This window comes from Nymphalis io, chromosome 2 (assembly GCF_905147045.1).
Source record: "Nymphalis io chromosome 2, ilAglIoxx1.1, whole genome shotgun sequence".
Lineage (NCBI taxonomy): Eukaryota > Metazoa > Arthropoda > Insecta > Lepidoptera > Nymphalidae > Nymphalis > Nymphalis io.
In genome coordinates, this window is record NC_065889.1 from 2,774,534 (window position 1) to 2,786,967 (window position 12,434).

The 12,434-nt window shown below is 30.4% G+C and overlaps 3 protein-coding genes across 3 annotated transcripts; 1 reads left to right on the plus strand and 2 right to left on the minus strand.

Moving 5' to 3' along the window:
* The first annotated feature begins 607 nt into the window (after positions 1–607).
* On the plus strand, positions 608–2,582 carry LOC126777616 (deoxynucleotidyltransferase terminal-interacting protein 2). The gene is made up of 4 exons (XM_050500701.1): positions 608–805; positions 881–1,245; positions 1,750–1,914; positions 2,319–2,582. Exons 1-4 carry the CDS (start codon positions 721–723, stop codon positions 2,565–2,567), a joined length of 864 nt encoding a protein of 287 aa, XP_050356658.1. The 5' UTR covers positions 608–720; the 3' UTR covers positions 2,568–2,582.
* A 169-nt stretch (positions 2,583–2,751) lies between these two features.
* On the minus strand, positions 2,752–6,538 carry LOC126777642 (estradiol 17-beta-dehydrogenase 8). Its single transcript, XM_050500759.1, has 7 exons — positions 6,357–6,538; positions 5,893–6,030; positions 5,438–5,631; positions 4,768–4,873; positions 4,359–4,443; positions 4,011–4,126; positions 2,752–3,540 (listed from the first exon to the last, which is right to left on the minus strand). Exons 1-7 carry the CDS (start codon positions 6,397–6,399, stop codon positions 3,455–3,457), a joined length of 768 nt encoding a protein of 255 aa, XP_050356716.1. The 5' UTR covers positions 6,400–6,538; the 3' UTR covers positions 2,752–3,454.
* A 1,093-nt stretch (positions 6,539–7,631) lies between these two features.
* LOC126777728 (uncharacterized) lies at positions 7,632–8,762 on the minus strand. The gene has a single exon (XM_050500883.1). It carries the CDS (start codon positions 8,584–8,586, stop codon positions 7,936–7,938), a length of 651 nt encoding a protein of 216 aa, XP_050356840.1. The 5' UTR covers positions 8,587–8,762; the 3' UTR covers positions 7,632–7,935.
* Between the last annotated feature and the right edge of the window lie 3,672 nt (positions 8,763–12,434).

Here is a 12,434-nt window from a genome sequence, read left to right on the forward strand (position 1 = left end):
ACCCGTTTATTGAGGGAGGGAATATAACTTTATGTTACGATCCTCAGAATTGGAGCAATACCTAGCCATAAACGTCGACCTATCTAGCCGACTGAAAGTAAGTACGGTGTAAGTATTATACGTGCGACATGAGTGTTTTTCCACATTATCGGCAAGTATATAGTTAATGTGATTCATTTGGTTGTGTATTTATCATGTTTATATATAATCCAAGACAATGTAGTCTGTAATAAAACGAAAATTATATCCGAAAATATTGATATATTGCCTAACTTCTATTACAATACTACATATCGTTTTAATAAACATTATGTAAGTACTTTACACAGTCCCACAGTAACGGCATTATGTTTAACTTTTCCAATCCATACAAATATCTTATAAATAAAAGTTTCACTAATTGGTACTGCTTTTATATAATTTTAAAGGCTTCTATGAACCGGTCATTCCACGACAACTTTCGTTTGATTATTATTTATGCTGTTTATAGATTATTATATTTATCAAACTTCTACTTATTTATTATCTGCGTGTACTGCGGTTTACCTTATTGTCAATGCTATCACTTGACAATGTCAGTTTTGACATTTCCATTTGACAAAACGAGTCATTTCAGATGTCAGTTGTTACTTGTCACGTGTGTTTGCCTGAAATATATCGGTTGTTTATTGAAAGAAATGGATTGTTAATTTAAAATTAAAGTGAATAAAAATAATAATTATGGATTTCATCATAGACACTGTAGGCGATGATGAGCTTCAGCAAAAAACAGAATTACTTGACAAGAAAGATAAACTTTTTATAGGTTAGTATTCTTAATGCTTGCTATGTATGTTGTAAGCAAAAATTAAAAATATCTCTTTCTTATAATTAATTTCAGAAACAGACAAGAAAATCGAAGCTATTTTAGATTTATTTGAGAAAACAAAGCAAGATTTAGATGCGGAGCAAGCTGCCGATGAAGAAGTTCAAAATAAATTAAAAGGTTTAAAAATAGATAACCAATTTGACGAATTTTACGACGAAATGGGCTGGACACACATGGTAGCGTTGAGGCAAAAGAATAAAAAACAATTGTTTCGCTTTGAACAGTTAGATAAAGAAACTGGCAAGCTGAAATCCAATCTTGGTGGTGTTGATGTTGAAAAAGAAATGAAAAAATCAGTTTTTCAACCGGGAATAGAGAAAGCGCACAGATTACCAAAATACAATGTCAGTGAGAAAAGATTAAAGGCTATGCGCAAGGTAAAAACACTAATATTTAATTCAATATAATAATATACTTTTAAGTAATCTCCTATTATAGGTTCTAAAATTTATTTCTAATTTAAGTAACATGTTATTTATTATTTTCCTTGAAAATTTAATATATTAGTAATATGTGATATTGACATATCTCCCCCATGATGAAGATTACCACAATCACCAGATCTAATAACAATAAGATTGCCTTTGTACATTTTCTCTCATTTTTTTGTTTATAATTGTTTTTAAAATGGTGTACACTTACAAAATTAAAGGTATTTGATTTAATTTAAGATATCAATGATAAAGGTGAAGGTAAATATTGTGAGGTAATCTGCATGTGTAATGCTCAATTCTCCATTCCCAATTCCAGCTGTGGGACATTTACAGGCTGTTAATTATTATTTTTTACTCCATAATAATTATTATTTTGAAAACAATCATGGTATAAAATGGTAAGATTATTTGTTTAATTATATTTAACATTTACTTTACATTTTATAGAGAGAAAGAGAAAAAACAAAAGGACCTGGATGGTTTAATATGAAAGCTCCAGAAATAAGTGAAGAACTCAAGAATGACCTTCAAGTACTAAAGATGAGATCTGCATTGGACCCCAAACACTTTTATAAAAAGAATGATATGGAAGTACTACCTAAGTATTTCCAGGTAAGTTTTACATTTTTATTCAAATTGTTATTGATAATAGCTTTAGAAAAGTACATAGTATCACAAATTAAAAACTTAAATAACCTTGAAACTTAAAATTATCTAAAACTTTATATAAAATGAAAAAAAATGAAATATACACCATACAATATGTTGTTTGATTTGTAATCATTTGCCTATAAATATTTACCAAACAAATTTCTAAGAATTTTGAGTTTTTACACCTAAACCACTTAATCGATTTTGATAAAATTTGGTATGCAGCAAACTTGAACCCAAACAAACATAGGCTACTTTTTATATACCTAACACCTGCTTACCCCCCCCCCCCCCCCCCCAAACGCTGGTGAAGCCGCAGGATATACCTAGTATTTGATACAAACATTTCATAAATCTGCTTTCAGGTTGGTCGGATAATGGACTCCGCAGTGGATCATGTAAATGAAAGATTAACAAGAAAACAAAGAAAACGAACCATGGTAGATGAGCTTCTGGCAGATGCTGAGTTCCAGAAGTACAATAAAAAGAAGTATAAGGAAATTATAGATGAAAAGAGAAAAACTGAATATAAAACCTTCATGAAGGATAAAAGACAGAAAAATAAAGCAGCTTTAAAAAGTAATAAATTAAAAGCAAAAAATACGTCTAAATAAAGGTTTTTGTTTAAAGTTATATTTTTTTTTTTGCTGTCCCAATTTCTCCTATATAAACTTTTTATTATTATATCTTTTTGAAAAAAAAACCACCTGTTTTCTAAATTGAAACTTTGTGGACTTTTGAAAAAAAAAACATTGTTGATTATAAAGGGATATCGGGGAAAAAAATCATAATAGAGGATGAAAAATGAAGAGACATACACTTTTTAATACAAATAATAAATAGTGAATCTTTGCCATAAGCTGAATTCCACGCAGCCAAGCCACGGTTTCGCTAGTATAAATAAGATTTTTCGTAGGATTTAGGTGATTCCAGGCGAATGATATTTTAAAGGCCAACCTTTATACTTTTTGAAATACAGCAGCACGGTAAGGTGTTCTGATAATTATTAATATACGCAGATAAGTTTAAACTAAATATGAACAAGAGTAAAACAGTCTTTATTAAAATATATATATATATATATATATATAACAAAATTATCAAAAAGTAAAAAAAAAAATAAGTCACACATTTACAATTGTATCTAAGTATGTTTTAGTATCTTAAAATACTTAAATATAGCAAACATCATAAAATACAGTATATAATATATAAAACCTATCCTTCTAATATATTTACAAAAAAAATCATTACATAAAATATGTTCATCTTTCAATATTATTGTATAAATATTTATATACAAACAAGTTCTTCTAACGTCCAAATTTTAAACTAGCACCTTCATGATATTCATTGATTACAAGATGACAAAGTAAAAGGACTTAAATATACTGAAATAACGCATATGTTATATTGATTTTGATTGCTCAATAGATTTTGCTATGTGTATTTTTATCTCTAAACCCAGTGATATCTAATAGTCTTACAAATTAATTTTCTTTTAGAAACCACCAGTGACATCTATCGCTGCACCGCTTATAAAAGAACTTTTATCTGAACTTAAGAATGAAATCACCTCAGCAACCTCTGAAACAGAAGGTATACTTCAAATTAATATAAAGTTTTAGTCTGTTGATGTCCCACTACAGGGTAAAGGGCTCTTTCCCTTTTGGGAAGTTACTATGACTTTACACTTGCTAAAACTGCCTCATTGATCTAGTGGATAGAAAGGCCACAGACCCCGAGGTCCTAGGTTTGAAACCCAAGTTGGGATCATAAGAAGTTATTGAATTCTCAGTAGAAGCCCGAAGTCTGGAAGTTAGAAGTGTGTGCTTTATTGTGTGTGGGAGGGTTCCCGTACCTGCATGCATGTCAAGCTCTTAGTCATGTGCCTGAACTCTCCAGTCGTGTCGGTTTGCCATCTTATCGGATTACGGGAGCAATATTTTGCCATTTGAAAAAAGAAGACAAAGCACTAAATAACTATATAATAGAAATGAAGCATTTATTAGTAAGGAGCTAATATATCAATATTTATATCAATAAACTTTACTCACCAGAAGGTTCACCGAGTCTCCCTAAAGGCACGAGTTTTAGCATATTCTGCATAACTTTATCTGGTACCGTTTTAACAATTGGAGTATCTATAAATCCCGGCAGGATCGCATTTACTCTGTAAAAAAAAACTCATAAGACTCCTTATCGGATTGAATTATAGGCATATTATTAAGACCATTCATAGAGTATATTATTAGGTTTGTACGACTAAACATATTCTTAAGTTATATGCGAATATTACATTCCACCTCTTAAATTACTATTTGTTCTATTACTTATGTCAAAGTTTTAAATTAAACATAGTCTAAAAAATGTTTATAAACAATCAACCTTTCTCATGTACTTACCTTACATTAAACTTTCCTAGCTCTTTTGCAGCGGTTTGTGTCATGGCAACAACCCCAGCTTTACTTGCTGAATAGTTAGATTGACCTGAGATAAAGAATAGATACTTAATAATTGAAGTTATCTCCACCTAAATTAACAACAACATTATAATATAATATATTAAGATTTACTTAAAAATACACAATATCAGATTAGTAACAGGTAAGTAGTGAGTCTTACTCTTAACTTAATTTGGGTTTCAAAACCCTATGGCCAAGTAAATACTGTGCCTTGGATAAATTATCACTTGTAATAAACTTATTTTCGAATATATAATAGGAACTTCTTATGTTTTATTTTATCAATTTTGTTTTTTTTTTAATGTATTTTTGTAGACAAAGAAAAAATATTATAAAAATACAAATTTACCTATGTTTCCATATTTTCCAACTATACTTGATATATTTATGATTGACCCTGCTATTGAAGCCTCTGTCATTGCCTTCGCAAATGTCTGCATTACAAGAAAAGTTCCCTAGAAAAAAATAGACATAAAATAAACAGGAAATACAATTTATTATTTGTATTTATTATTTACTGGTGGTAGGGCTTTGTACAAGCTCGCCTGGGTAGGTACCACCCACTCATCAGATATTCTACCGCAAAACGGCAATACTTGATATTGTTGTGTTCCGGTTTAAAGGGTGAGTGAGCCAGTGTAATTACAGGCACAAGGGACATAAAATCTTAGTTCCCAAGGTTGGTGGCGCATTGGCTATGTAAGTGATGGTTGACATTTCTTACAATGCCAATGTCTAAGGGTGTTTGGTGACCTCTTACCATCAGGTGGCCCATATGCTCCTCCGCCTTCCTATTCTATTCATTATTGGACTAAAATATTAACTAACAAAACTAACTTATCTTGGAGAAAAGTAAACATTACATTTACCTTTAAGGTAATTATAAATTATAATGTACATTACAATTTTAGAAATATTAAGCATAGAATTACGAAAAAAAAGGCCAAGATTTAAATAATAGTTTGGAAAGCATAAAAAATTATATTTGACTAGTATTAAGTTCAAATAAGAATAACAACCTTTAAGTTAACATTTAGTACACTATCATAGTCTTCCTCCGAGAGTTTCAGCAGCCAGTTATCTCTTGTTATCCCCGCTGAGTTTACAACTATTCTCGGCGGTGTCTTGTATTCACTTATAATAGCTTGTAATAGGTTCTGAACAGATTTTAGATCTGATACATCTAATTCCATAGCAGTATGGTCTCCGGTTGCTGAGGAGAGAATTAAAAAACAAAACTAAAAAATTGATTATATTGAATATCCATTTATTTTAAAAGATAAAACTCTATCTCCAGTACTCTCACATTAAGCCCATGGAAAATCTCTAACAATATTGATTAATCCCTAAGATATTACAATATTAACTATGAAAATAAAGGAGTATGTTAACTAATATAAACCCACAAGAAAATGTAATCGTAAAAAAAATTACTTAATATTTATTATTCAAATTATTGTTTTATATTAATTACCATTTAAACCAGACGCCAATGCAGTATATTTCTTAATAGTTTCCAATGCTGCATCATAGTTTCTATCGGCAGCTATAACTGTAGCACCCTCTCTAGATAGCACTTGACAAGCAGCTCGACCAATACCAGAGCCAGCACCTGAAAATTATAGCAGAAAAATATCATTAATTGGATTTTGAGAGTTACGGAATAGAAAGTGCACCTGTGTTTGTGTTTGACATTATTATATATTAATCTTTCTTATTAAGCCAAAACATCAGTATCCAAGGCCTTAACTAAATGTTTCTATAGTGGTTTCTTATATCATAATAGAAAAGAAACCGCAATTTTTATTGTTGCATAAATAACTAGTATTGAGTTATTATTGCATAGAATTTATACGTAAAAGAACTAATATAGATTTCTTTTCTATGTTAACTTAACCTGTTTGTCCTAAGTAAAAAAATATCCAAATATTCACTTGCCTGTGACTAGCGCGAGTCTTCCAGACACTAGACCCTTGACCATTTTTGATAATGTTAAAAGCACGTACTTTTGAATATTAATAGCTCTTATTACATAAGATATATTCTAATCAGTTTTGCTTATCACCAATAACCTCGAAGTAGTATAAGGATCGTAAAAGTGCTCTTTGCCCCCTATTTAAACGCGAACTAAATCTCAATGAAAAATTTAAAAAAGATACGACCATGGAAACTTTGAATATAAAGAATTTTCGCACTTATTTTACATAAATACACTCATTTTATTTGAATAAACATTTAATAAAAGGTAACTGACTTTTACTGTTCATAAGTACATTCATAGTAAACACTGCAAAATAAAAGTAAATAGCTATTTAAAATGTTGACATCTGACAATAACAAGCGGCAAAGGCAATTTAATGACATGTTACATACGTTCAAAAATGCACACATAAATTTATATCAATTAATGGTTGCAATAAAACATGGAGTATTTTTACTTCGACTACATTTACATATACTTATATATATTTAGCATCCAGAAGTAAAAACTGATTGTATAAAAACCTTGGATTGCTCATTTTAAAAAAAGAAGGCCGAATCATCCAAATTGACGTAAATAACTAACTCAATTACTCTTAAAAAGCCAAATAACACATTTGAATACAATCAACAAATCACAAGTCGCGCCAATAATTAAATAATTACTTTACCTTTCTCTTTCACCAACAAAATGGTGGTTTTAAATTTGCGTGCGTCTTTTTTTTAAAAAACCCTGTTGTATTTATTTTTATTTAATTATTAATGTTTATTTTTAATTCAAGAATATTTTACGGGTGTAATTATTGTTACACCCAATTTTATTAATGTATATTGATTTGCTTTTTAACTTATAAAAAAAGTTTTAAAAAAAATATTTTAACTTTTAGATAGTCACATTATAAGCTTTAACTTCTTTGTTGTTACATTATTTTAAAACACAATTTATTTATCCAAAATAGTAAGAAACAAGAAAATATGTAATAAATATATAAGTAAAGATAATAAAAGTGCTACATGGTTTTAATATGTTAATATTTCTTTATTACTAGTAACAAACCTTATTAATAAAGATCACAATGACAATGAACATGAAAATGATACAAAAATAAAGTAATTTGAGAAAAATTAGAACACACTGAACCCCTTAATAAAGTCAACTTATTATACACTTACTCATTTGAATTTATATAGTTAAGACGGATTACTGCTTAATCACACATTTGCCTTAAGTATATTCAAGAATGATTCATTTTGGTAATGGATAGACAAATTGTCTGTGATGCATTTTCAAAAGCATCTCTATAAACAATGTTTCATATGCTTGGAAGTTGTGTATGTGACTTATCGGAATAGCTTTAATGGCTGTTTACTCGTAACTCAAAAATAATCAGTAACTGAATAGTCAAGTTTTAATTAAAAATTAGTCAAACATGAGAAAAACAAATAAAAAATAACTAAACATATACACAGAGTACTATGATTATTGTGTTAATAAAAGAAATAAGTACCCACCAAATTTTTTAGACTATTTTTTTTCTTAAAATTTATTTAATCTACTATCTACAATTGGCTTAAATTGTAACCACAATTTCTCAAATTCACTCTGATATTGTCTAATTAAGTCTTTCTGTGAAGTCACTATTACGTCCTCCCAGTTGCCAGTCACAGCTTGGTTTGTCCAATTTAATGAACCTATAATCATCAATGGGGTACAATCTTCGTTTTCAACATCTAGATGCAATGTGTCAATCAAACAGAACTTGTGGTGCATTATATGAGTCGACTTCATCCAACGGACTGGTATTCCAAGTTTATCGAATCGTTTTATTCCTGTACCACTTGCAAATGCCATATCGGCATCCAATATCAAACGAACTTTAATTCCACGAATATGCAGTTTCAAAAGAATATTTATAATGTCTTGATTTGTCAAGACATACATGCAAACATCTACACTGTATCGAGGAGAGTTTATGTAGTGTAACAAACGATCGCAATTGTGTGATATCTTACTTCGTGAATACTTGCTATGTTTTAAAGGTGAGACGACGTTACAAAACATAATAACTTCATTTATATCAGGTGTATCCTTCTTCCTCTTTTTGTGATAAAATTTGTAGACTATATTAGAAGCTAAAGCTAGTGAAAAAACAAATACCACAGTCTTGCTAATACTGCTTAAAAACATTGTTTCTTTTTACTAAAAAACTTTCAATAAATATTCTTTTCATAATAGATTATACCCAACTTTACTAGTCAAAGCCTTTAAGGCTTACTATTTCAGCAGATAATATTAAATATTGCTTGGTAAATTAGAAATTAATTTTAATACGTCAGTTTAAAAAAATGCCTGTTTCACATTATTAACTTAAATGACATTTTTGGCAAATAGCCTGTTGCACATAAGCACAGATATAGTATAACTCGTAGACAGAGAAACTAGTAAACGTAATAATTTCCTTCTCACTTACACAAAAAAAAGAGAACGAAAATTACATTACAAATGGCTTAGACAGAGATAGAATTATCAAATCTTTATCGCGTAAGCAGTTTTATCAAGGTCGGCTACTCAAGTAGCGAAACACACTTGACAGTTGGTGCGTTCACTGTGTTTATTGTTCAATTATTGCTTATTTTTATGTTAGAAAACGATTCTAATCCAGTGAAAAGACAGAGAAACAGTCCTTATACCATATCGAAAGTTATATAATGGTCCATTGCCGTATTATTTCATGTTAAAGCGATAGCAAGAAGAAAATTGCCGGCGTGTGTTTTCACGCGTAAATGCGATGGTTTTGTCCCTAAATATAATTTCTCAGTGATGATTATTTATGCCATAGCATGATGAAACCTTATATCACAATAAGATAATAGGATTTTCCAGTTTTTATCATTAATAACCTATAATTATTTAAGTGCTGCCAGCATCAGCTAAAAAAATGTCCCGATTCTTCTTGAATTTATAATATTATTACATTCCGAATAAATAGGTTGACGTATGTGGAAACAATATGAGAAATATATGTGGCAACCATTCTTTGTTAATAATTTAATTGAGTGTTTTAGATTTCAACATGCGAGGAGAATGCTAATCCAGTACCTTCAACATTTAAGTATCAATTTTTAAGATAAGGCAAAAATAAAAACCACCAGAAGAAAATTGTAATTGCCTGAAAAGGAAGATACGCTAAAAAAGAAAAACACGTAATTTTTAATGCTAATAAATAGGTGTCTAATAAAACGAAATACTAAATTATTGACGTATAATTTATGAAGAAATTATATTATTCTTTTATCCTGTCAAATGTTACATATTGTCAGCTTATTATGTACAATTCTTTAAGTTAATAAAAGCCAAGTTTCCTTTTGGTTTTGTCTTTTATGTATCAATTATCAGATAATATTTTGCTATTTATATATTGTTATTGATATTTTGCTATTTAGATGATCTTACTGTGTGTGGAAAGGACAAAGATGATCATGATCAAAACTTAAATTGTTTTATGGCTGCTGTCAAAAAGTACAATTTGACAATTAATGAACAAACAAATCTATCTTTGGTGTCAATTCTATTAATCTGCTTGGATACAATATAAAAGACAATACTGTCAAACCTTATTCTGATAGATTGAAACCACTGTTACACCTGCCAATTCCTACAAATAACGTTGAATTAAAAAGAACATTAGGTTTTTTTGCTTACTACGCGAAATGGATAAATAATTTTTCACAGAAAATACATCCATTGGTTGGTATTAAGTCTTTTCCCATCGATGATACTGCAAAACATTGCTTTGCGTCATTGAAATCAGAAATAGAAAAATCTACTTTGACAGTTATTGATAATAATGAGCTTCTCATTGTAGAGACTGACGCATCAGAATTTGCCATTGCTGCATCTCTTTCTCAAAAGGGGCGTCCTATAGCTTTTTTTCTAGAACCCTTTCAAATTCAGAACAACGACAACCTTCAATTGAAAAAGAAGCATGTGCCATTGTAGAGAGTCTTCGCAAATGGCGTCATTACTTAACTGGTAAACACTTTTTACTTTTAACGGATCAACGCTCTGTTACATTTATATTTAATCAAAATCATTGCAGTAAAATAAAAAATGAAAAGCTTGAACGATGGCGTCTCGAATTATCTTGTTTTAAATATGACATAAGTTATCGTCCGGGTAAAGAAAACGCAGTTGCTGATGCTTTTATCAAGAGTATGTGCTCACATGAATACTGATAAATTACGTGAGTTGCATAACTCTCTCTGCCAGCCTGGCATTGTAAGAATGATGCATTGGATTCGTATGAAAGATTTACCGTATTCGGTAAATGATATAAAGTCTGTTACACTGTCTTGCCCAATATGTGCCCAAGTTAAACCTCGCTTTATACAATCTAAAGGTCAATTAATAAAAGCAACAGCACCGTTTGAGCGACTAAACATTGACTTCAAAGGACCTTTACCGTCGAATACTTCAAATAAGTACTTATTAACAATAATTGATGAACACAGTAGATTTCCTTTCGCATATGCCTGTAAGAAAATGATAACTTCAACTGTTACAAGATTCTTACAAGATTTATTTTACATGTTCGGAATACCTCTTTATATACATAGTGATAGAGGATCTGCTTTTATTTCTAAAGAGTTTACAGATTTTTTAAGTTCCTTGGGAATCGCTTGTAGCAGAAGAACACCTTATAACCCACGTGGAAATGGTCAAATCGAGCGTCTCAATGGTACTTTGTGGAAAACTTTACAACTTGCTCTTCACGCAAGAGAAATGCCAATTGAAAACTGGGAGCAAGTTCTGCCAATGTCATTACATGCAATTCGTTCACTTCTGTGTATACCAATCAATACAACTCCTCACGAACGGCTATTTAATCATCCTCGCAGATCATCTAATGGAGAATCTTTACCTTCTTGGTTAGTTCCTGGACCTGTGTTAATGAAAAAAAATATCCGTAATAAATATGATCCATATGTGGAAAGGTTGAACTACTACAAAGTAACCCCTATTACTCTTTTGTAAAGCATAAAAATGGACGCGAATCAATAGTTTCAAATCGAAATTTAGATCCACTTCCTTCTCCTGTTGAAAACTCTATGAATCAAAATATAGAAGAATTAAATGACTCAAATACAAAAAGTCAGAAAGAACAAGAGGACATCTTAGATGTTTTTTATGACTCTGAAGATCGAGTTCTGAGCTCGGAGGATAAGGATCTAGACAATATACAATCTACAGCGCCAAGCACATCTGATGATCAACATCTTAGGAGATCCGCAAGGACAAGACGAACTCCATATTATTTAAAAGATTACAGCTGTGTGTTAGAAAAAGATAGAAGGGGTGAATGACGTATAATTTATGAAGAAATTATACTATACTTTTATCCTGTCAAATGTTACATATTGTCAGCTTATTATGTACAATTCTTTAAGTTAATAAATGCCAAGTTTCCTTTTGGTTTTGTCTTTTATGTATCAATTATCAGATATTATTTCAGAACAGAACTTAATTTATTAAAATCCTTGATATCATATAAAGATGCTGTAGTACTATTGATAACGGAAACAAAAACAAACAATGCAACGGTTTTTGGGTGTAGTAGTGCAAAAAAAATCTTAATTAAAAATATTAAAAACTTAAATTTTAAAAACCACGTTTTGTTTTAATTATATCCTGAAAATTATTTATCTCCCAAAACAGGGAATGCAGTTACTATGGCAGCATTATACGCAACATTGGCAAACTATCTCTGTCTCAATCGCGGTTTTACGGTCCTTTGGTCTATCAGTTTCTCTGTCTACGGTATAACTATAACCACTGAAACGTCGGTCGTCAAGGCTGCGAGGCTCTCGGTCATTTGTTAGAATTTACGCTGCTTATGCTGTCTTACAAATCCAGCTCAATATTTTCGTTCGAAAATTTAAAACTTTTAAGCGAATTAAGAGCAATGGAGCAGCATGGTAGAATAAGCTTAAATCCTTCTCCTCAATATAAAAGGAGGCTTTTAGCCCAGCTGAGAT

Excerpts from the sequence above, each read along its gene's own strand:
- LOC126777728 (XM_050500883.1), bottom strand. The coding sequence starts at position 8,586 with ATGTTTTTAAGCAGTATTAGCAAGACTGTGGTATTTGTTTTTTCACTA.
- LOC126777642 (XM_050500759.1), bottom strand. The coding sequence starts at position 6,399 with ATGGTCAAGGGTCTAGTGTCTGGAAGACTCGCGCTAGTCACAG. Across the intron at positions 6,031-6,356 it reads AAGACTCGCGCTAGTCACAG|GTGCTGGCTCTGGTATTGGT; the intron begins GCAAGTGAATAT and ends TATAATTTTCAG. Across the intron at positions 4,127-4,358 it reads CTAGGAAAGTTTAATGTAAG|AGTAAATGCGATCCTGCCGG; the intron begins GTAAGTACATGA and ends TTTTTTTTACAG.
- LOC126777616 (XM_050500701.1), top strand. The coding sequence starts at position 721 with ATGGATTTCATCATAGACACTGTAGGCGATGATGAGCTTCAGCAAAAA. Across the intron at positions 806-880 it reads GAAAGATAAACTTTTTATAG|AAACAGACAAGAAAATCGAA; the intron begins GTTAGTATTCTT and ends AATTAATTTCAG. Across the intron at positions 1,915-2,318 it reads TACTACCTAAGTATTTCCAG|GTTGGTCGGATAATGGACTC; the intron begins GTAAGTTTTACA and ends ATCTGCTTTCAG.